This window comes from Myotis yumanensis, unplaced genomic scaffold (assembly GCF_028538775.1).
Source record: "Myotis yumanensis isolate MYYU_CA2020_CCGP unplaced genomic scaffold, mMyoYum1.0.hap1 SCAF_3, whole genome shotgun sequence".
Lineage (NCBI taxonomy): Eukaryota > Metazoa > Chordata > Mammalia > Chiroptera > Vespertilionidae > Myotis > Myotis yumanensis.
In genome coordinates, this window is record NW_027223754.1 from 164,157,428 (window position 1) to 164,181,067 (window position 23,640).

The 23,640-nt window shown below is 40.7% G+C and overlaps 1 protein-coding gene and 1 pseudogene across 4 annotated transcripts in view; one reads left to right on the forward strand and one right to left on the reverse strand.

The window, feature by feature from the left end:
* Window positions 1–618: 618 nt before the first annotated feature.
* The window catches only part of ATF1 (activating transcription factor 1), a 58,300-nt gene continuing 35,278 nt past the window's right edge, over window positions 619–23,640 (reverse strand). For all 4 annotated transcript variants that reach the window (XM_070410241.1, XM_070410242.1, XM_070410240.1 and 1 more), the window contains 4 exons: window positions 16,255–16,385; window positions 5,838–6,020; window positions 5,593–5,752; window positions 619–2,128 (listed from right to left, as the gene is read on the reverse strand). In XM_070410241.1, the coding sequence (XP_070266342.1) occupies window positions 1,984–2,128; window positions 5,593–5,752; window positions 5,838–6,020; window positions 16,255–16,385 (619 nt within the window). In that variant the 3' untranslated portion in view covers window positions 619–1,983. The remainder of the gene's footprint in view (window positions 2,129–5,592; window positions 5,753–5,837; window positions 6,021–16,254; window positions 16,386–23,640) is intronic.
* On the forward strand, window positions 22,490–23,059 carry LOC139007139 (large ribosomal subunit protein uL6 pseudogene; annotated as a pseudogene).

Below are 23,640 nucleotides of genomic sequence, written 5' to 3' on the forward strand. Positions count from 1 at the left end.
GTGATAAAAGTAATCCCACTGGTGATCAAACTTTTTTTTTTTTCATAAGCTGCTGCCAACTAAATAAAGTCCAATTTTTAAAGATCTTATTAGCCCTATCCGGTTTGGCTCAGTGGATAGAGCATCGGCCTGTGGACTCAAGGGTCCCAGGTTCGATTCTAGTTAAGGGCATGTACCTTGATTGCGGGCACATCCCCAGTAGGGAGTGTGCAGGAGGCAGCTGATCGATGTTTCTAACTCTCTATCCCTCTCCCTTCCTCTCTGTAAAAATCAATAAAATATATTTTAAAAAATAAATAAATAAAAGATCTTATTAATAAAATACTTCATTAGGGTTAAATACAAACGTATCAACGGTGTTAATATTTCTGTGTAACAGGCTTCTTAACCATGTCCTAAACACTTGTAGAACAAAAAACTTCATTAGTTTATTGCAACTGATTCTAAATAAATCAAAACATACAACATATTCCCTCTTAAAATAGGCTATGGAGACCAGAATTGTAAATTGATCCTCATTTTAAAACTAGAAATGCATTATACTTAGTATAATTAACAGAATGGCTATCAGGAGCTTGTAATTTATATATCAAACAATGTGTTCTACATTCAGCAAACTTAATTTTATCAAATGTCCTTTAATTTCATAGACAACAATATGATACATATTGTATAAGAAGCGCACAATAGTTTTGCAGTACAATTTCAAAGTGTATAGAAATTGGAATACAGAAGTTAAACACTGACAGCATTTGTGAACTCTGGAAAAACTATATAAAACTTAGAATCCAGAGATTAGCCAATCTGAAACTTCCCATAATATAAAAATGATACTTTGAGAGGCAAAATATTTTTTTACTAAACAAACTATATAAACATTTAAAATAATCATTAAAAACTCAACTTTAGAATTTATAAAGATTAGCTATAAAAATATATTGACAGTCACTTTTATAAATGTACCATTCACTACATTACAAAATAGTCTCTAGCATAAAATTGCTTTAATAACTGTACTATTTTAGAATCTGATAAACCTTGCATTAAATCAATTATAAAATCCTCTTGGAAAACTTTGGTATGCATCTTCAGAAGTTTTTTTTAAAAAAATACTCTAATATCACCTCAAGGGCCTGTAAACATTCCATTCTATTAAAGCACAACAGAATAAGTGATGTATATTCAACTGCTTACAGAATATAGAATCAAAAAACAATCTGCTATATATTTGTAGAAAATCACTATTCCCAGAATTACCACCAAAAACCAATTATTTAAACATGTCAAACTTTTAAACAGTTTTCTTTCCATTCTGATAATAAATGTACAAAAACACTACACCCCATTCATGTACCTTAGATGCCTGTTAGGACAAGGCCTCAAAAATATTTTAATCCACTCTTCAAGATGCTGTCAAGTCCAATAAACAAACTTAAAACCCATTTAAAAGACTTGACAATAGAACAAGTGTATGTAATTAGAACACATAATTATTTATATCTCGTTATGTATTAGTTTTTCTTTTGGTAATTTAGAATTTATTGGCAGAAATAAAATACACACACACACACACACACACACACACAATTGAAAAAAGTAAGTTTTAGGAAACAGTATATCAAATGCAGACCTATAGGGTAAATAGATTTAATTTTGAAAATTTACCAAATTTCATCTTATCTGCCATTTTTGGATTATTGACAACTACTGTTATTTAGAAAATTCAGATTGGTGAATGTTCACTTCCTGCTTCTTTAGTATGCTTTTTACAGTTTCCAGTTGTGCCAGTATCTTCCTTGAGGTCATTTGCCACTTTATCCTCTGTCACCAGTTCTCTTGCATTACTTGCATAAGACATTTATCTTTGAGTTGCAAAAGCCTAAATAAAAGCTTCATTTTTGACCTTTTAATTTATAAAACTCCACTAAAAAGAAAAAAATCCATTTAATTTTTAGGCAAGTCCACAAAATATTTTCTTAAATATCAAACACTTTTATGGGAATAAAGATCCTTCAAAGTCTTTAACTCCTCTATTAGAGTTTTATTTTGATTTTCCAGGACTGCAACTCGGTTTTCCAGGCATTTCACGTATTCTTTCTTCTTCCTGCGACATTCGCGAGCAGCTTCTCTAAAATAAGCATAAAAACCACGTCAGAAAACACTCACCTTCTCTAAAGCGGTAAATGCCCTGTAACAATTTCCCTGCTCATCTTTTCCTCATTTAAAAATTGTTCTCACCTATATACAATGAAATGTAGATCTAAAGTGTAGAATTCAGCTAGTTTTGGCAAATGCACATACATACACCTGTACAGCCCACACACCTACCAAGGCCAGAACATTTTTACTGTCCCAGAAAGTTCTCTCATGCCCGTTTCTGGTCAGTTCTTTCCTCTAGCAACTGCTGTTCTGATTTTATCACCATCAATGAAGATGTTCCTGATCTAAAACTTCATATAACCGTTATACAATAGGTACACACTTGTGCTTGGTCTCCTTTAATTCAGTATATTTCTTTTTTCTCTGTTAATCCTCACCTGAGGATATTTTTTTCTGTTGCTTTTCAGAGAGTGGGAGGGAGGGGAGAGGGAGAGAGAAACATGGATGTGAGAGACACATTGACTGGTTGCCTCCTGCATGCACCTCAACTGGGAGTGGGGAATGAATCCAAGTATTTACGGGAATCAAACCTGTGACCACTGAATTGTTAATCCTCACCTGAGGATATTTTTGCCATTGATTTGTAGAGTGAGGAGGGGAGGGAGGGTGGAGAGAGAGAAACATTGACGTAAGAGAGACATCCATCAGTTGCCCCAACCAGGGCCAAGGAAGGCCGGGGATCAAACCCACAACCCAGATACCAGGGTGGACAATCCAACCACTGAGCAACAGTGGCTAGTGCTTATTCAGTTTGTTTGTTTGTTTGTTTGTTTGTTTGTTTATTTATTTATTTAAATATATTTTATTGATTTTTTAGAGAAGAAGGGAGAGAGAGATAGAGAATTAGAAACATCGATCAGCTGCCTCCTGCACATCTCCTAATGGGGATGTGCCCGCAACCCAGGTACATGCCCCTGACCGGAATCGAACCCGGGACCTTTCAGTCCGCAGGCCGATGCTGAGCCAAACCAGTTTCGGCTATTCAGTTTATTTTTAAGGCTCATTCATGTTGCTGTATGCTGGTTTGTTCCTTTATATTTTAGGGCATATTTCATTGTATAAATATCACTACAATTTGTTGATCCATTGTGTTGGCCTGCTTCTAGTTATAGTTGCTGTGCATGTTCCTATGCCGTCTCTTTGTAAATATGTCCTATTTTTCTTGGATTAATACCAAGGAGTGAAATTTAGGGGTCCTCTGCTTAATTTTTGACCCACAGATTCTTTAAATTAATTTTCATATTTTATTTTTCAAATTAATTTTCATTTGAATAAAAATAATTTTTTCAATACATTTTACTGTAATAAATACAAACAATGATTGATACTCAGTTTTGTACATGTCCTCTTAGAATATTTCTATCAAGTCACATATAAGTTTTATATATATAGATAGAAGTAAAAAGTATTACTTGAGTATACTATGTACTGTAGATATTATCTGCCACTTGATTTTTTTAAAATGTATTTTTGTTGATTTCAGAGAGGGGAAGGGAGATAGAAACATCAATTATAAGAGAGAATCATTGATTGGCTGCCTCCTGCATGCCCTACACCAGGGACTGAGACTGCAACCCAGGCATATACCCTTGACAGGAATTGAACCCAGGACCCTTCAGTCCACAAGCCGATGCTGTATCCATTGAGCCAAACCAGCTAGGGTTCTGCCAATTCATTTTATGCCCAAACTGTTTTAATGATGTTTCTATGTTGGTACATAGATTTTTGCCATGTTGTTTTTGTTAATTTCCATTTTCCTCATTACTAATGAGATCGAGCATTTTTCAAAACTTTTATTGGTCTTTTGGATCTGCTCTTATGTAAATTGCCTATTTATATATACCTTTGTCCCTTCATACCTTTCGGTCACTTTACAATGAGAAATTATTAGAAAGACAAACAACCTAGGAACTTTCTGTTCATTATACATATTAATCCTTTAAATGTTTTTACATTATTTTGTAATCTACCACTTGACATCCCATATTTTTATATCTCCTGTCATAAATGCTCTTCAGTCTCTCTTTTCCTTGGCTTAAATTAAAATGCCATGCACTACATATTTCTAAATTTCATCTTAGAAATTTTATTGCTTAATTTTCATAAGGCTTTAATTCATCTAGAATTATTTTTGTTCATGGTATAAAAAACAGGAATCCAATTTAATTTTCTTTCAAATGTAGAGTTGATTGAGTATCTTTTATTAAATAAGCCATCCTTCACAAGTGTACTTGACTAGCACAGGCGATTTCTGGCCTCCCTTTGCCATTTGCCGTTATTGTCTGTCCCCTTCACTGATACCAAGTTATGATTACAATGGCTTTTTAGAGTATGTTTCAATGCCTAACAAGACAAAGTAACCTCTTTCTGTTCTTGACCATTCCTGAATACTTATTTCTTCCTTGTAAACTTTTAGCTTATTTTGTCCAATTCTATAAAGATTTACAAAAATTCTAATTTAAACATATTACATTTATATGTGAATTCTGAAAGAATATAATTATGGCTTAATCAAAGAACATAGTATTTTCTGTTTGTTCAGATACTGTTTTACCTCCCAATAAGATTTAAAAAATGTGGATTCTATGCCTTTCTTGTTAAATTTACTAAGTACTTTATGACTTTTGTCACTAATTTGAATGTAATATTACTTCCATTATTATTTGCAAGATGGCAAGTCATAGGAAATAAAACACCTTACTGAGTTGCCTTCTAAATTACTGTAGTTTAAAACATTTTTCTGAAGTAGTACACACAGATGTGATGTAGATATAAGTTATGAAGCATAATACATGAACGAATGTAAACCCAACACCCAGCTTACTGTGCAAAAATGTTATCTACCCTGTTGAAGGGCCCTCTGTGCTATCCCCGATCACATCCATACCCCTGCCTCTTGCCCAGAAGCAATTGCTACCGTCAATCTTTGGTTTATTTTTATAGTTTTAGTGCATACAGCAATGTTTAAAATACATTTAAAATAAAAGTAAATGTTACTGGGGGTCAAATTACTAATCTATTTTCATGTCAAAATTCATTTTTAGGAGCATTTCTGTGTCAGTAATTAAACTAGGTATTAGGCAGAATCCCACTAATTCTTCTTGCTGTGGCAAGCAGCAGATTATTATTTTTATTTAACTATGTCAGCCCAACAAGAACAAAATATACTGCTTGAAAAGCTTTGCTTAACAGTGCTATTCAAAGGGTATAATAACAATAAAAGAACTCTAGGTCAATATATTAAATAAAGAGATTGAGCAATGGGACTCACAGATCCATTGGAAATAAACTAGACATAATCAAACACTCAGTAAAATAAAGCTGATATAAACCTCTCTCCTTATTTCCTATAAACAATTCCAGTTAACACCTGGTTATATTTTGAGATTTGCAAAAACATTACCATTCTGACAGTATAATTTCACTACCCACCTGTTTTTCATCAACCTTATTTCTCTTTTCAACTGGGGGTCATCTGTCTTAGTTGTCGGAGATGTAAGACTCACGGGAGATGTCATCACCACAGTCTGTGGCAGCGAAGTTGCTGAAGGTGTGGTACGAATCTGATATGTCTGCATATCTCCTGATGCAGCTGGGTGGTCAAAAGAATGAGTTAATTCATAAGTGTCTTTAAAAGAACTTTGGGATACATTCCATAGGTACTTAAACATACTTACTTTGTACAACCACCTGGTTGCTGGGCACAAGTATTTGCTGTCCATCAGAGGTCTGTGCATACTGGAGAATTGTTGTACCTTGTTGAGTACTGCCTGAATTTGTCATGGTTAGTGTCTGAAGTCCCTGTACTCCATCTGTGCCTGGACTGGCCAGCTGTAAGGCTCCATTAGGGGCAATGGCAACTTTAACCAAAGAGAGAACATAGCTATTATAAGGCTATACAATACACTAATTGCAAAGAATTCATGAAAAACAAACAAACAAAAAAGTAAAACAGGCTTGAAAGCAGTTCTACCAGACAACTGTTGACCACTTTGGGTGAACTATATGTACAGGAAATAAAATGGCATTTCTTTATAAAATGTTATAGTTTAGAACTTTAGATGCACTAGTCTTAATCTCAATTTCTACAATAGAAGTGGTCAAGGCACATTGTGGGCTCTATGGACCACTCCATGCCAACTGCTAATGTTGTCACAGCAGTTCAGAATATTGAGAGGGCACTGATGGCTTACTTTTGAAGGAAAAATAATTAGAAGGAAACATTAATACAGCTTGTAATTTTTTTCCAAAAGAAGCATAAAAGAGATTGTAACAAAATATTTTTAATAGATAAGTGTGCACATAGAAAACATCAAATAGGATAAAAGATTACATAATGTAAAAGTACATCTTCAAACTCTGTTTCTTAGCTCCACTCTCTAGTGGTAACTGCTGTTAGACATTAAATGTTAAGTGAGATTTAAAAAATATAATTTAGTCACTTCCTAGCAAAAATCACCAATAAAGTTAAGTCATCAGAAAGCTACCATAAGATCACACTTCTAAGCTCCCCACAAGCATTTCTCACTTAATTTTACTTAACTAGAAGCCCAGTGCACAAATTTGTGCACAGGTGGGGTCTGGCCAGCCCGGCCCAATCGGTCCGATCAGGCCAGGGGGAGGGGATGCGGGAGGTTGGCTGGCCAGTCCCGCCCCTGGTCGGGGTGTGGGGGGCAGGTTGGGGGTGGGACCGGCCAGGGAGAGGGGGCCCAGGCAGTTGGTGGGCCAGCCATGCCCCCTGATTGAACTCTGGTCAAACTCCCAGTCAAGGGGACAATTTGGATATTACCCTTTGATTATATAGGATTATATAGGATGTCAATGCTTTCCCCTGAAACCTTAAATGAAATGCCCATGATGCATGACCAAATAGAAAACAACTCAGCATTTTGCAGTTCCCATATAATAAATCCCCTTCAGAATCTAATGCCTCAGCTCTATACCCACTTTTCAGCTTATAATTATGGAACATTTTCCCCTTTTACGTTTTGCCTACCATTAGGCCAAAATACATATGTCAGTGTGTGAATTTTAAATAAAAATACTTTTGCAGGAGTTTCTAATTATTCCCTCCCCCACTACCACACAACAAATATTCCCACATACATTAATATATAACTTTAGAAGACATTAAAATTGTTTATACGCAGGGAATTGTTTAAAATTTTATTAACAATTACTTTCAATCTCCTTCCCTGCAACACATATTATATATTCCCCCACATATATTAATATAAATATATAAATAAAATAAAAAGTAAATGTCCCACTATCTATCTCTATTTATTCCACTGGCCAACCCTTACTCCCACTACCACCATTATTTTTGGTGCACATCCTTCCTAATCTTTTTCTATGCTCACATGGACTGATATACAATTGACACTTGAAAAACACAGTTTTAGAGTGTGAATCCATTTATATGCGGGTTTTCACTAAATACATACAGTATTACAAATATATTTTCCTTATGCTTTTTTTTTGTTGCTTACTTTATTGTAAGAATACAATATATAATATGTAAACATACAAATTATGGGTTAACTGACTATTTATGTTGCTAATAAAGCTTCTGGTCAACAGTAGGCTATTTATTAGTAATTAAGTTTTTGGGGGAGTCAAAAGTTATATGAAGATGTTTGACTGCATGAGGATCAGCACCCCAAATCTCCTGTTGTTTAAGGGTCAACTGTATTTGTATGAAAATGTGAAATTATACTAACAAATGTATAGATATATATACATCATTTGATGTGAAATATATGTGAAAATAAATATGCACCCCTATGTTCATAGCAGCACAATTCACCATAGCTAAGATTTGGAAACAGCCTAAGTGCCCATCAGCAGATGAATGGATTAGAAAACTGTGGTACATCTACACAATGGAATACTATGCTGCGGTAAAAAAAGAAGAAATTCTTACCATTTGCAACAACATGGATGGAACTGAAGAGCATTATGTTAAGTGAAATAAGCCAGTCAGAGAAAGATAAATATCACATGATCTCACTCATTTATAGAATATAATGAATAACATAAATTGATGAACAAAAACAGATCCAGAGACAGAGAAGCATCCATCAGGCCGTCAAACCTCAGAGGGAAGGTAAGGGAGGGAGGGGGTAAGGGGGGCGATCAACCAAAGGACTTGTATGCATGCATATAAGCTTAACCAATGGACACAGACAACAGGGGGGTGAGGGCATGAGTGGTGGGGATGGGAGGGTAATGGGCGATAAGGACACATATGTAATACCTTAATCATTAAAGAAATTTTTTAAAAAAGAATTGTTTTTATTTTTGCAACAGATCTTCGTGTTCTTGTTGAACACGTGTATTTACCTGGTGACCCCATCCTTCCCAATAGGACTTCACCCCACTGCTGTCTGTGTCCATGGGTTATGCATGTAAGTTCTTTGGTTGATCTCTTTCCTCCCCCCTGCCTTTCCTCTGAGAATTCTCAGTCTGTTGCATGCTGCCATGGCTCTGGACCTATTTTGAAATCCATTTTGAAATCTATTTTGTCAGATATGAGTATTGCTACCCCAGGTGTTTTTTTTTTAAATTCCATTTGCATGGAAACTTTTTTTTCCATCCCTTTACTTTCATCTTGTGTGAATCTTTTGTTCTGAAGTTGATCTCTTGCAGACAGCATATATATGGGTCGTGTTTTCCTCATCCATTCAGCTACCCTATGGTTTTTTATTGGAGCATTTAAGGCATTTACCTTTAAGGTTATTATTGATAGGTACTTATTTGTTGCCATTTTTGTTCTTGATGCCTGTGTTCCTCCCTCTCTTTCTATTTCTTCTTACTAAAATCCTTGTAGCATTTTTGCAGTGCTGGTTTCGTGATAACAAACTCCATTAGCCTTTTTCTGTCTGCAAAGCTACTAATTTCATCTTAAATTTGAATGATAGCCTTGCTGGATAGAGTAGTCTTAGATTCAGTCTCTTATTTTTCATTACTTTGTATACTTCATGCCATTCCCTTCTGACTTGAAGTGTTTCTATTGAGAAATCAGATGACAGTCTAATGGGAACTCCCCTGTAGGTAACTTTGTCTCTCTCTTGCAACCTTTCAGATTCTTTGTCTTCAACATTTGCCATTTTAATTATGATGTGTCTTGGTGTGGGTCTTTTGGGGTTCATCTTTACTGGGCCTCTCTGTGTTTCCTGGACTTGTGTGACTTATTTTTTCACCAGGTCAGGGAAGTTTTCTGTCATTATTTCTTCAAACAGGTTCTGTATTTGTTGCTCAGATTCTTCTTCTGGTGCCCCTATTATGCAAATGCTGTTATGATTCATGTTGTCCCAAAGCTCCCTTCAACTCTCCTCCTGCTTTTTAATTTTTTCCCCAATTGCTGCTCTGAATAGATGATGTTTTTAAACTTACCTTCTAATTTGCTACTTTGGTCCTCAGCTTCTTATAGTCTACTTTTGAATCTTTCCAGGGTGTTACTTTAGCCATCTCATTCTTCATTTCCGATTGATTTTTATTTATTGTTTCAATCTCTCTTTTCATGTTATAGTTCTCATTAAGTCCCTTATAATGCTCACTAGAGCCCAACCTGAGCCCTCTTGCAATCCGGGACCCCTTGGGTAGGGTTCCAGGCCTGGCCGGTGATCAGGGCCTATCAGGGCTTTCCTTCCTCTGGCTGCTGGTAGCTGCCTCCCCCCCCCCCCCGCCCCCCCCCCCCCCCAACGCTTGCCATCTGTGCGGTGCTGTCTCCCCTCCCCCCACCACCAGTTGCTGCCCTCTGTGGGCAACAGGTGTGGGGTGTGATTGCTTGGCTGTCCTGGGTCTCTCTCTGTGGGGCGATCGCTGGCCAGCCGTGCACACCCGCCACAGCATCGCTGGCCAGTGGCCTGGGCCTCCCTCTGTGGGGCGATCGATCACGGAACCCCCCCATCGATTGCTCTGCAGGAGGTGGCCTGGGCCTCCCTCTGTGGGGCGATCATGGGGCGATAGCTGGCTCTCCGACCAATTGCATCGCACCTACCTTGGCTTGCCTGGCACCAGTGCGCGTCATAGCATGGTCATCTGGAAGGTTGTCCAGACGGTCATTCTGCTGTTCGGTTGATTTGCATATTACATTTTTATTATTATAGATTTAAGTTGTTTATAGTTCTCACTGAGTTGTTTGATCACCCGATGACCATTACTTTGAATTCTTTACCTGACAAACTGCTTGCTTCCATTTCATTTAGTTTCTTTTCTGGCAATTTCTCCTTTTCTTTCATTTGGGGGGGGTGTTTTTTTATCTCCCTATTTTAGCAGCCTAGTAGTCTGGGGCACTGCGTAAGGCTGTTGGAGTCACGGGAATGGGTCACAGTAGTGGGTCCGATTTTCTGGAGACAACAGGTCAGTCACTGTGGCAGGTCCAGCAATCCCAAGGTGTCAGGTCACTTCTACCAGGCAGTCAGGCAGCGGGGCCTTTTGTCCAGGCACAGGGGGTCGTGGTGGCATGTCTGTGTCTGGTGGCATTGGGTCATGCTGGCAGTGCTGGGTGCACCACTTTAAGGTGGTGGGGCCAGCTGTCCAGGAATACCGGGTTGGGCATGTTGGGTTTGGCGGCAGGTCACTGTGTCCATGTGAGCCTCTTGTCAAGGTGGTGGGGCAGTTGGATGCTGCTCCACTAATGCAGGGAGCAGACTGGGTGCCCTTCATCTGGTGTGGGGGTGAGCTAGGCAGGTCCCCCACACATTCTCCCTTGCACTCAGCCACTCACTCTGGTCCTGCCCATTGCCATATTGGGGCTCTTTTTTTTTTTTTTAATAGGATTTTACTGATTTTTGAGAGAGGAAAGGAGAGGGAGAGAAACACTGATGATAGAGAAACATCAATCAGCTGCCTTCTGCAAGCCCCCCACTGGGGATCCAGTCCACAACTCAGGCATGTGCCCTGACTGGGAATAGAACTGGCAACCTTTTGGTGTATGGGACTTCTCCCAACAAACTGAGCTACACTGGCCAGGGCTCACCAGCCACATTTCAATTACTCAATAGTCAAATATGGCTTAGTGGCGACTATACTGGACAATGCAGATATAGAACACTTCCATCATTAAGAAAGTCCTATTGGATCATGCTACCGGAAATAATAGTTTACTGTATGTAGAGCAAAAAACCATGTTACAGGAGTTGGTACTATCCATGGTTTTAGGCATCCACTGGGGGGTCTTGGAACATATCTCTTGCAGACAAGGGGGAGGGAGGTACAACTGTATCATAATTTTTAACTTGCAAATATGTTATCTTTAAAATTTTGGGGGGATGGAATGCAGGGAACAAATTGATAATGGCCAGAGGGGAAGGCGTTTTGGGGACTGGGTGAAAAGGTAAAGGGATTAAGAAGTAAAAATTGGGCTCAGCTGGCGTGGCTCAGTGGTTAAGTGTCGACCTATGAACCAGGAGGTCACGGTTCAATTCCTGGTCAGGGCACATGCCCAGGTTGGGGCTCAGTCCCGACGGGGGCATGCAGGAGGCAGCCGATTAATGATTCTCATCATTGATGTTTCTACCTCTCTTTCCCTCTCCCTTGCTCTCTGAAATCAATAAAAATATATTCAAAAACAAAAGAAGTATAAATTGGTAGTTACAAAATAGTCATGGGGATGTAAAGTTCAGCACTGGGAAAATAGTCAATAATCTACACTAATAAAAGAGAAACATGGTAATTAGTGTATGACTGCTACCCTTCCCATTGGCTAATCAGTATATCCTTATGCAAATTAACTGTCAGCCAAGATGGCGGCCGGCAGCCATGCACTGAAGCTAACAGGGAGGCTTGCTTGCTCCAGTGATGGCAGACTCCAACGTTCCCAGCCTAACTTGCCGGCCTCTCAGCTGCAACTCTCAGCAACTATGTTGCAAATATAGAAGCTAAACAAAACCCCAGAAACCGGCTTTCAGTCAGCGGGGCTTCAGCCAGCCTGACCGCAACATTGTATCAATGTTTTCAGCAGCGAGGCCTCAGAGCTAAAGCTGGCCCAGAATAAAAAAAAAAGAAAAGAAAAAAAGCAGTTGGGAGCTTCAGTCACCCGCCAGCCTGAAAATGGCCCTCAGCCCCTCACCCAGACTGGCCAGGCACCCCAGTGGGGACTCCCACCCTGATCCAGGACACCCTTCAGGGCAAACCAGCTGGCCCCCACCCGTGCACCAGGCCTCTATTCTATATAGTAAAAGGGTAATATGCCTCCCAGCACCGGGATCAGCGTGACAGGGGGCGGCACCCAAACCCCCTGATCGCCCTGCGGCTCTGTGTGTGACAGGGGGCGGGGCCACAACCTCCCTATCTGCCCTGCTCTGTTCGTGACAGGGGGCGGTGCCCCAACCCCATGATCAGCCCTGCTCTGTGCCTGATAGGGGGGAGCTCCCCACTCCCCTGATCGCCCTGCGGCTCTGTGTGTGACAGGGTGCGGCGCCCCAACCCCCTGATCGGCCCTGCTCTGTGTGTGACAGGGTGCGGCACCCCAACCCCCTGATTGGTCCTGCTCTGTGGGTGATAGAGGGCGGTGCCCCAAGCCCCCCCCCTCCCACAGGCCCTGCTCTGTGACAGGGTAGAGCCATAACCTCTCCATCGGCCCTGCCCTGAGTGTGACAGTGGCAGCGCCCCAACCCCCTGATCGGCCCTGCTCTGTGGGTGATAGAGGGTGGCGCCCCAACCCCCCTCCACGGGCCTTGCTCTGTGTGTGACAGGGGAGAGCCATAACCTCCCCATTGGCCCTGCCCTGAGTGTGACAGGGTGCAGCGCCCCAACCTCCTGATCTGCCCTGCTCTGTGTGTGCCAGGGGGCGGTGCCCCAACTCCCCTATCGTCCCTGCTCTGTGAGTGACAGGGGGGAGCTCCTCAACCCCCTGATTGGCCCTGCTCTGTGCATGACAGGGGGGAGCTCCTCAACCCCCTGATTGGTCCTGCTCTGTGTGTGACAGGGTACGGAGCCCCAACCCCCCTGATGGGCCCTGCTCTGTGAGTGACAGGGGGCAGCGCCCCAACCCCCTGATCAGCCCTGCTCTGTGAGTGACAGGGGGTGGCGCTGCAACCTCCCCATCGACCCTGCCTTGAGTGTGACAGGGGGCAGTGCCCCACCCCCCAATCGGCCCTACCCTGAGCGTGACTGAGGGTGGCATCGCAACCTCCCGATCCGCCCTGCTCTGTGCATGACAGGGGGCGGCGTCCCAACTCCCCAATTGGCCCTGCTCTGAGCCCCACCAGGGGCTGCACCTAGGGATTGGGCATGCCCTCTGCCACCTGGGAGCAGGCCTAAGCCAGCAGGTCGTTATCTCCCGAGGGGTCCCAGACTGCGAGAGGGCACAGGCCAGGCTGGGGGACCCCCCTCCCACTCCCCAAGTGCACAAATTTTTGTGCACTAGGCCTCTAGTATTATAATAACTACATATTGTGTCAGGTGGGTGTAATACTTGAATTACCAGGGGAACACTTTGTAAATTATATAATTATCTAACCACTATGCTATATGCCTAAAATTAATATAAAATGATACTGAATATCAATGGTAGTTGAAAAATAAAATTAAAAAATACATTTTTGGGGGGAGTAGTAATGCATGTATATGGTAAAAAAAAAAAAAAAATTTCAGTTTTGTTCAAAATGCAAGTGAACCTCCCAACTGCCTCTGATGTCTGCTCCCAAGTTTCCTTCCTTGCAATCATTATTCCCAGTTTCTTACATTTCCTCAAGGAAGTATTCTATTTTTATTCTTTAAATCACTTATTCATAACAAATTTTACTGAATGCCTACTATGTGCCAGGCCCTATATGCTAAGGATACAAGTGTGAATAAGACAAAGTTATTTCCCACAAGGAACTTAACATAGATTATCTCACAAATTAGCGAATAGATAATCACATAATTGAACTATGTACTTCTTTATTTTGAACTATGTACTTTTTAATAATTATATATAAACTAGAGGCTCAGTGCACGAATTTGTGCACCAGTGGGGGCCCTCAGCCTGGCCTGCAGGATTGGGCCAAAACCAGTTCTCTGACATCCCCCAAGAAGTCCTGGATTACGAGAGGGTGCAGGCCAGGCCAAGGGACCCCACCGGTGCATAATTGGGGCTGGGGAGGGAATGCAGGAGGGCTCTAGGGCAGGTCTGGCCCATCTTGCTCAGTCTCAATCGGCTGGACCCTAGCAGCAAACTAACCTACCGGTTGGAGTGTCTGCCCCCTTGTGGTCAGTGCACATCATATCGACTGGTCGACCGGTCAATTGTCTGCCCTCTGGTGGTCAGTACACATCATAGTGAGCGATTGATTGGCCTTAGCATATCATTAGCATATTACACTTTGATTGGTTGAACAGCTGACCAGATGACCGGACACTTAGCATATTAGGCTTTTATTATATAGGATTATTATATAGGATGGTATAAAAATATTAGAAAATAAAGAAAACTAAAAGGAGCAGCAGCATATTTTAAAAAAGAGGAGTCTCTTTGTCCAGCTGGTGTGGCTCAGTGGTTGACCATCAACCTATGAACCAAGAGGTCACGGTTTAATTCCCAGTCAGGGCACATGCCCAGGTTACAGGCTCGCTCCCCTGGGCGGCGTGCAGGAAGGCAGCCAATCAATGATTCTCTCTCATCATTGATATTTCTCTCTCTCTCTCCCCCTCTCCCTTCCTCTCTGAAATCAATAAAAATGAATAAGTAAATAAAATAAGAGGAGTCTCTTTGAGGAGGTGACACTTAAGCAGAGCAGAAGTGAAAATACAAGCCAGGTGAGGATCTTGTAGAAGAACGTGCCAGGCAGTGGGATGACAATGACAAAAGTCCTGAGTGAGAAACAAGTTTCTTGTATTGAAGGAATAGCAAGAAAGTCTGTGTGGCCAGAATGCCACCAAGTGGCAGGAGATGAGATCAGAGTGGCAGGAAAGGCCAGATCCTGAAAGCAATGCCTTGTAGGATTTGTTCTAAAGTGTGATGGAACATCACTGGAAGATTGTGAGCAAGAGTGATGTGATCTAATTGACATTTTAAATAGATCACTTTGACTGCAGTATGGAAAACTATTAGAGTAAGAATGGAAGCAAGAAAACCAACTGGATGCCTACTGTAGTAATTCAAACATGTGTGCACCAAGGTGGTGGTAGTGATTGGAGATGGTTAGATGAAATATATATTTTGTGGCAAGAACCAGTTAGACTTGAAGAACAGTGGTTAGGAGTAAAGGAGAGACTATTTAAAATGGATGGTCCAGCCCAGCGTGGCTCAGTGGTTGAGGGTCAATTTATAATCCAGGAAGTCATGGTTCAATTCCCGGTCAGGGCACATGCCCAGGTTGTGGGCTAGATCCCCAGCAGGGGGCATGCAGGAGACAGCTGATCCATGATTCTCTCTCATCATTAATGTTTCTATCTCTCTCTCCCTCTCCCTGCCTCTCTGAAATCAGTAAAACTATATTTAAAATAAAAAATAAAATGAATGGCCCAAGTGAATTTCTTGAGGTGATGGACTATATCTTTTATTTTTTTTAATCTTCACCTGAGGATAAGTTTTATTAATTTTAGAGAGGAAGGGGGAGGGGGGAGAGAGAGAAAGAAACAGAGAGAAAGAGAGAGAGAGAGAGAGAGAGAGAGGGAGGGGGAGAGGGAGGGAGAGGGAGAGAGAGAAACATTGATTGGTTGCCTCCTGTATGTACTCCAACCAGGGATCTAATTATGTTCCCTGACTAGGAACTGAATCCACAACCTTTTCATGTATAGGACAATACTCCAACCAACTGAGACATCCGGCCAGGGTTGATGGACTATATCTTAATAGTGGTGGTGGTTAGATAATTCCATGCATTTGTCAAACATACTTTTACCCCAAACTAAGTGTATCATTTATAAGCTGTGTGACTACTTTAGGGACATTATTTAACTCTATAAGCTTCAGTTACCTCATAAATTGATAACTACCTACCTCATACATTTTAAGGAGCTAATGCTGAAAAGTAGTTTGCATTATTTCTGGCTCAATAATCATCACTATTGAAGTATGACAGTCTTTCTACACACCTTCTTTACATGGAAAGGTTAGTTTTTATGTGTCTATCAGGTAGAAATTTTTCCTATACATACTGTACTGTCCGGTGCTAGTCTGATAGATGGAAGTTGGAACAGACATAGGAGTGACAGCAGAAACTCCAGGATTTTCTCCGTCTCCTTTTCTGCCCCGTGTATCTTCAGAAGATAGATCTTTCAAAATTTTTCTGTGAAAAATAGAACTCTATTAACGTTGGTAATGTGGGATGACTTTATAAAAAGAAATTGCTAAATAAACCTTTTTCAATCTCTGGTTAAAAGTACAGTAATCTACCAGACACCTAAAATGTGTCAAGGAATTCTTTTGTCTAACAAATACTTTTTTTGATGTACTGCAGGCTAGTTATACTTTAGTTTATGACTATCTGAAAAGAGATACTGAACAAATACTCATACAGAGTGCCTTTCCATGTACCAGGCCCTTGTAGAGGTATAAAATGTCACTATCCCCTACAGGATGGCTCCATTGTGAGGGACTTCATTAATTAACATTTTCTAAATAGTGTCAGTGACCTTCTTTTAAAAAGATCAAATCTAATTTCTTAACCTTCAACTCTATAGTGGAAGAGAGGCCCACAGTTCTCAGAAAGAACAAGATTAGAAATACTATAAAAATGCAGAGTATCAGTGATTTTTAAAAATGTTTACTTTAACAAGAAGAGGTAAATAAGATACCAGAGGTATCCCTCAGACTTGGTAAAATGGAAATCATGACAGAAATAAGATGAAAAGAGATTACTTATTGAAAAGAAAGGTTTCCCAAAATACAATTGGGGGAGGAAGGAGAAATAAGCATTGTTTATTTCCAGGGGGTCGGGGAGAGGAGGAGAAGGTGAGGTTTTACTCAAGAATTCCATGTTCACTATGGAAAAACCAGAAAATGGAAATGTACTTGTGTGAAAACAGTTAACAAAAAAAGAACCACAAAGGGAAAACACCCTTGGCATTAAAAGGGATTTTTCATGTTACCTATGCCAACCTTCCAGTCCATGTAAGAATTCCTTCTCTACATTCCTAACAGCCTCTATTTCCAGGAATAAGGCATCCACAATTTCCAAAAAGCAAACCATTCAATTATTGCAGTTAGAGCCCTTGTTAGACCCCCAAACTGGTTCCACTCAGTGAAGCTAGAGAAATTTAAGTTTCAAACCTAATTCTATATGCATGCCCTCCTTTGCAATATTTGACAACTGCTACAGATCTTGTTTTTTCAAGACCAAATAATTTTAGTTCCTTCAGCTGCTCCTATATAACATGTTGAAAATCATTTTCCAGCTTAGTCTCCTTACTTTGAACAGTCTTCCCACCAAGAGCTAATACAATCGTAGTCTGTATTTCCAGAAGTTTCATATAGGACACAGGAGGTGGCAGTCCCTGTGTTGAGCATTTGTAGAAGTCACAGTAGTTCCTAAACCTGTTTATGTATCAGAATCATCTGGAGTTTTTATTGAATCCAGATTCCCATCTGGTATCCCTAATGATTGAGTGAGTGGACAGGACAGAGCTCCAGAATCCATTTAACGAGCTGCCTACATGGTTTCATGCAGCCAGCCTATCATGAGACTGTGGAATACTGTACCCATTTCTTTTTCATTTTAAGTTATGAAACATTTTGAGCACAAAGAAAAATAAATAAAACCACCTATGTATCATATACCAAGAACCAATAGATGCTAATATTTTGCCGTATTTGTTTCAGAAATCTTATCTAATAAGAATTAAGTTACAGATACATCAATGTCACCCATCCCTTTCCTTTTTCTCCCCATCAAAGAACACCATAAAATTGTGTATCATTCCCATATATTACTTTATTTTTACTACATAGCATTTAGAGATATTGTTATTGTTTTGTATTCTGCCTCATCTTTTAAAAAATATCTTTATTGTCAACAGTATTACAGATTGCCCTTTCTTTTGCCCCCCACTGTCCTCCTCCCACCTTGTATCCCTGGAATAAATCCCACTTGGTCATAGTGTATGAACTTTTAAATATATTGCTGGATCTGATCTGCTAATATTTTGTTGATGAGTTTAGCATCTATGTTCAACAGGGATATTGGTCTGTAATTCTCTTTTTTTGCAGTGTCTTTATCTGGTTTTGGAATTAGGAGAATGCTGGCCTCTCCAAAAGTGTTTGGAAGTGTTCCTTCCCTTGGATTTTTTGGAATAGTTTGAGGATAGTTAATAGTTCTTTGAATATTTGATAAAACTCCTGTGAAGCCATTCAGGCCAGAACTTTTGTTTGCTGGGAGTTTTGTTTCTTGATGAGTCTGGCTAAAGGTTCATCAATCTTGTTTATCTTTTCAAAAAACCAGTTCTTAGTTTCATTGATCTTTTGTATTGTATTTTTAGTCTGTCATTTATATCCACTCTGATCTTTACTATTTCCTTCCTTCTACTTACTCTGGGCTTTTTTGGTTGTTCTCTTTCTGAGTCTTTAAATTGTATGGTTAAATAGTTTTTTAGAAGTTTTTCTTGTTTTTGTGTGTGTGTGTGTTTTTTTTTTTTACATAGACCTGTGGTGCTTTGAAGTTCCCTCTCAGGACTGTTTTTGCTGTGTCCCATAGATTTTGGCTTGTTGTGTGTTCATTTGTTTCCAGGAAGTTTTTTATTTCTTCATTGATCTCATTGGTAAGTCATTCATTGTTTAATAACATGCTATTTAGCCTCCATGTTTTTGAATTTTTTGAGTGTTTTTATTGTAGATGATTTCTAATTTCATGCCAAGATGCTTGCTAGGATTTCAATCTTCTTGAACTTGTAGATTTGTTTTGTGTTCTAACATGTGGTCTATCTTTGAGAATGACCCAGGCGCACTTGAGAAGAATGTACATTCTGCAGCTTTGAGGTGAAATGTTCTATAAATGTCAATTAAATACATCTGATCCAGTGTGTCATTAAGGGTCCCTGTTTCCTTTGATTTTTTTGTCTGGAAGATCTATCCAGTGATACGGTGTTAAAGTCCCTTACTATGATTAAATTGCAGTTGATATCTCTCTTAAGGTTTTCCAGAAGTGTTTTTGATATATTTGGGTGCTCCTATATTGGGTGTATATCTGTGTAACAGGGTTATAGCCCCTTGTATAAGTGGCCTTCCTTGTCTCTTATTATACCCTTCATTTTGAAGTCTATTTTGTCAGGTATCAGTATTGCTACCCTGGCTTTTTTTTTTTTTTTTCTATTTACATGGAAAAATTTTTTTACCACCTCTTCCCTTTTATCCTGTGAGTCTTGTTCTGAGGTTGGTCTCTTGTAGACAGCATATATGTGGGTCATGATTTCTTATGCATTCAGCTACCCATGTCTTTTGATTGAAGCATTTAAGCCGTTTACATTTAAGGTTATTATTGATATTTGTTTGTTGCTGTTTTTATTCTTTGTGCCTGTGTTCCTTTCTATTTCTTCTTCTTACAACAGTCCCTTTAGCATTTTTTGCAGTGCAGTTTGGTGGTAATAAACTCCTTCAGCCTTTTTTTCCCCCCGAAAAACTCTTTATTTCACCTTCTATTTTGAACGATAGCTCTGCGGGATGGTCTTGGATTCAGTCCCTTGCTCTTCAATTACTTTGTATACTTCATGCTACTCTCTTCTAGCCTGAAGTGTTTCTATTGAGAAAGCTGCTGACAATCAAATAGGAATTCCCTTGCAGGTAACTGTCTATCTCTCTCTTACAGCCTTTAAGATTCTGTCTTTAATGTTTGCCATTTTATTTTTCCTTTTTAAAAATTGATTTCAGCCCTAACTGGTTTGGCTCAGTGGATAGAGCGTCAGCCTGCGGACTGAAGGGTCCCAGGTTCAATTCCGGTCAAGGGCATGTACCTTGGTTGCAGGCACATCCCCAGTAGGGGGTGTGCAGCAGGCAGCTGATCGATGTTTCTCTCTCATCAATGTTTCTAACTCTCTATCCCTCTCCCTTCCTCTCTGTAAAAAATCAATAAAATATATTTTTTTAAAAACTGACTTCAGAGAGAGGAAGGGAGAGAAAAATAGAAACATCAGTGATGAGAATCATTGACTGGCTGCCTCCTGGGTATTCCCCACTGGGGATTGAGCCCACAACCTGGGCATGTGCCTTGACCTGGAATCGAACCCTGACCACCATTAACCACCATTAACCAATGAATGAGCTACACCAGTTGGGCTTTAATGTTTGCCATTTTAATTATGATGTGTGTTGGTGTGGGTCTTTTTGGGTTCATCTTGATTGGGACCCATTTCCTGGACTTCTATGACTTTTCCCTTCACCAAGTTAAGGAAGTTTTTTGTCATTATTTCTTCAAACAGGTTCTCTATTCCTTGCTCAGATTCTTCTTCTGGCACTCCTATGATGTGGATGTTGTTAGGTTTCACGTTAATTATTTTTCCAATTGCTGCTCTGAATGTTTTTTTTTTCTACCTTGTCTTCTAATTTGCTTATTCGGACCTCAGCTTCTTCTAGTCTACTGCTAATTCCTTCCATGGTATTCTTTATATCAACTATGTAATTATTCATTTATGCTTGTCGTTCTCACTAAGTTGTTTGAGCACTCTTATAACCTTTCCTTTGAATTCCTTACTTGACAAATTGTTTGCCTTCATTTCATTTAGTTCCTTTCCTGGCAATTCCTCCCTTCCTTTCATTTGGGGGTTGTTGCTTTATCTCCCCATTTTAGTAGTCTGGTGTCCAGGATGGGGGGCACTCCACTGATCAAGGGGGCCAGGCAAGTCAGGCAATCTGCTATCCAAGAAGGCTCCACAGGTCAAGGGGGCAGGGCAGCCTGGCTCTCAGCTTGATGAGGGGATGGGTCGGGCACTCTGATGATGGAGGAAGTGGGGCAGGCCCAGAGAACTGGGCTCTGTGTTGGCCTAGGAACAGGGCAGGTTTCTCCAGGGGCCATACCAATCAGCACACTGGTTTGCTACAACCCTCCCCTGGGTCTGGGGGCATTGGGTCCCAGCGGTGGGGCTTTGGGTGCCTGGATGTGACACAGGGGTGCTAGGACATGGCTGCTTCCCTGCCAAGCTTCCACAAAGGTTTCCTCTCCAATCTCAAGCAGAGAACAGCTCCGCAGTTCCTCCATCAGGAGCGCCCAAACTGCCTGCCTGCAGTTCCCACACTGACCAGCAGATGCCCGCCCACACACTCACTCACACTTCCCTGCAGCCATGCTGGTTTTGTTCGTCTGTTCTTGATAAGACTGTGAAAGGCTGTTCTTTACCTTTTAAGTAATCTGCCTAGTAAACAAAGGATTCTGAGTTTAACAAAATGCCTTCAGCAGGTCTTTGATTACTTTTTTAAAAATGGGGGGTTCTCTATTAAAAGAGTTAAGGTTTTTAAAAATAACTATGTTATTGCCCTAGCTCAGTGGTCAGCAAACTGCGGCTTGTGAGCCACATGCAGCTCTTTGGCCCCTTTAGTGTGGCTCTTCCACAAAATACCACGTGCGGGCGCACACGTACAGTGCGATGGAAACTTCGTGGCCCATGTGCAGAAGTCAGTTTTTGGCCTAGGCGAGTCTATTTTGAAGAAGTGGCATTAGAAGAAGTGGGGGTACGTTCGCTGAGGTCGACCCCTCAGATTGAGAATGTTTTTAGCAAAGGCCAGCTTAGGAGTACCCTAATTATGTTAATAACAATGTACCTACCTATATAGTTTAAGTTTAAAAAATTTGGCTCTCAAAAGAAATTTCAATTTTTGTACTGTTGATATTTGGCTCTTTTGACTAATGAGTTTGCCGACCACTGCCCTAGGATATTGGTCCCAGGTCTGGAAATGGGCAGAAACCCAATACATCCCTATAGATCAACAGCTCCTACCAGTGTACACAGCTCTCCTCCAGGTAGAGCCTCTCATAAAGGAACGACATACCATGGTAAGATATGTCTTATCTACAGCTGGGTTTTGAGAATACATTTCATCTCACTTCTGCCATGGCTCAAACCCCCACTGTGAGTAAGTGGCACATCTATTTGCAACAGAGGAGCACTGTGCCTGCCAGCCCTATGTCTCTAGAAATGTGGGTGCTACTCTGTAGAATATATAGATCCTCCAAATGCTCCCATTCCTGTACCTGTGGTGCCCCCTGAAGCCTGTAGAGAGGGAATGAGGGGGATTCCTGCTGACACCTGGTATACAGATGCCTTTAAACAGGAACAACCTGTAGCAGCCACAAGCTGAACTCAGAGCAGTTTGGCTGGTGATCACTCATAAGTAAGGGTATATGGGACTGAACTCAGTTCAGGCTCCTCCATAAACTTTCTAGAGCTCTTTGCCACATCTACTGCGAGGATGAAGACCATTCTGGGCAATCAGACTGTGGACATCACTCTGAAGGGACGCACAGTTATTGTGAAGGGCTCCAGAGGCACCCTGCAGAGGGACTTCAACCACATCAATGTAGAGCTCAGTCTCCTTGGAAAGAAAGAGAGGCTCCAGGTTGACAAATGGTGGGAAAACAGAAAGGAACTGGCCACAGTTCGCACTATCTGCCGTCATGTACAGAACATGACAAGGGTGTTACACTGGACTTCTGTTACAACGCTCACTTCCCCATCAACGTCGTTATTCAGGAGAATGGTTCTCTTGTTGAAATTAGAAATTTTGGGGGCGAAAAATACATCCACAGAGTTTGGATGAGGTTAGACGTTGCTTGTTCAGGATCTCAAGCCCAGAAAGATGAGTTGATTCTTGAAGGAAATGACATTGAACTTGTATCAAATTCAGCTGCTTTGTGCAAGCCACAACAGTTAAAAACAAGGATATCAGATAATTTTTTGGATAGTATCTATGTTTCTGAAAAAGGAACAGTTCAGCAGGCTGATGAATAAGATCTAAGTTGTCCAGCTATAGAAACACCGGGATGCCAAATGATTTGTCACACCTGTTTGTGAAACTATTAAGATGTATAATAGCCAAAACCAGTTTGGCTCAGTGGATAGAGCGTCAGCCTGCGGACTGAGAGGTCCCGGGTTCGGTTCCGGTCGGGGGCATGTACCTGGGTTACGGGCACATCCCCAGTGGGGGATGTGCAGGAGGCAGCTGATCGATGTTTCTCTCTCATCGATGTTTCTAACTCTCTATCTCTCTCCCTTCCTCTCTGTGAAAAATCAATAAAATATATTTAAAAAAAAAAAAAGATGTATAATAAAAGCCTCATATTGAAAAAAAACCAACTTTCAAGATTCTGGTGGGCAGGTAGAAGATCTACTCATTATGCAGCCACTTAAGAAAAGCCCCTTAAGTAAGTTCCCTTGCTTATTAAACCTCCCACTTACTAATGTGGAGTGGTCTACCTCTTTCTTTGGTCTCTCTTTGCCCTCTGTATCCAGGGGCCAATTTGCAAACTAACAGACCATTCCTGTCTTACATGTTTTTACCTCGTATATATATTTCCATTTTGAAACAAGGTTTTAAATAAGCTGGTTGCAGTTGACCTTTTT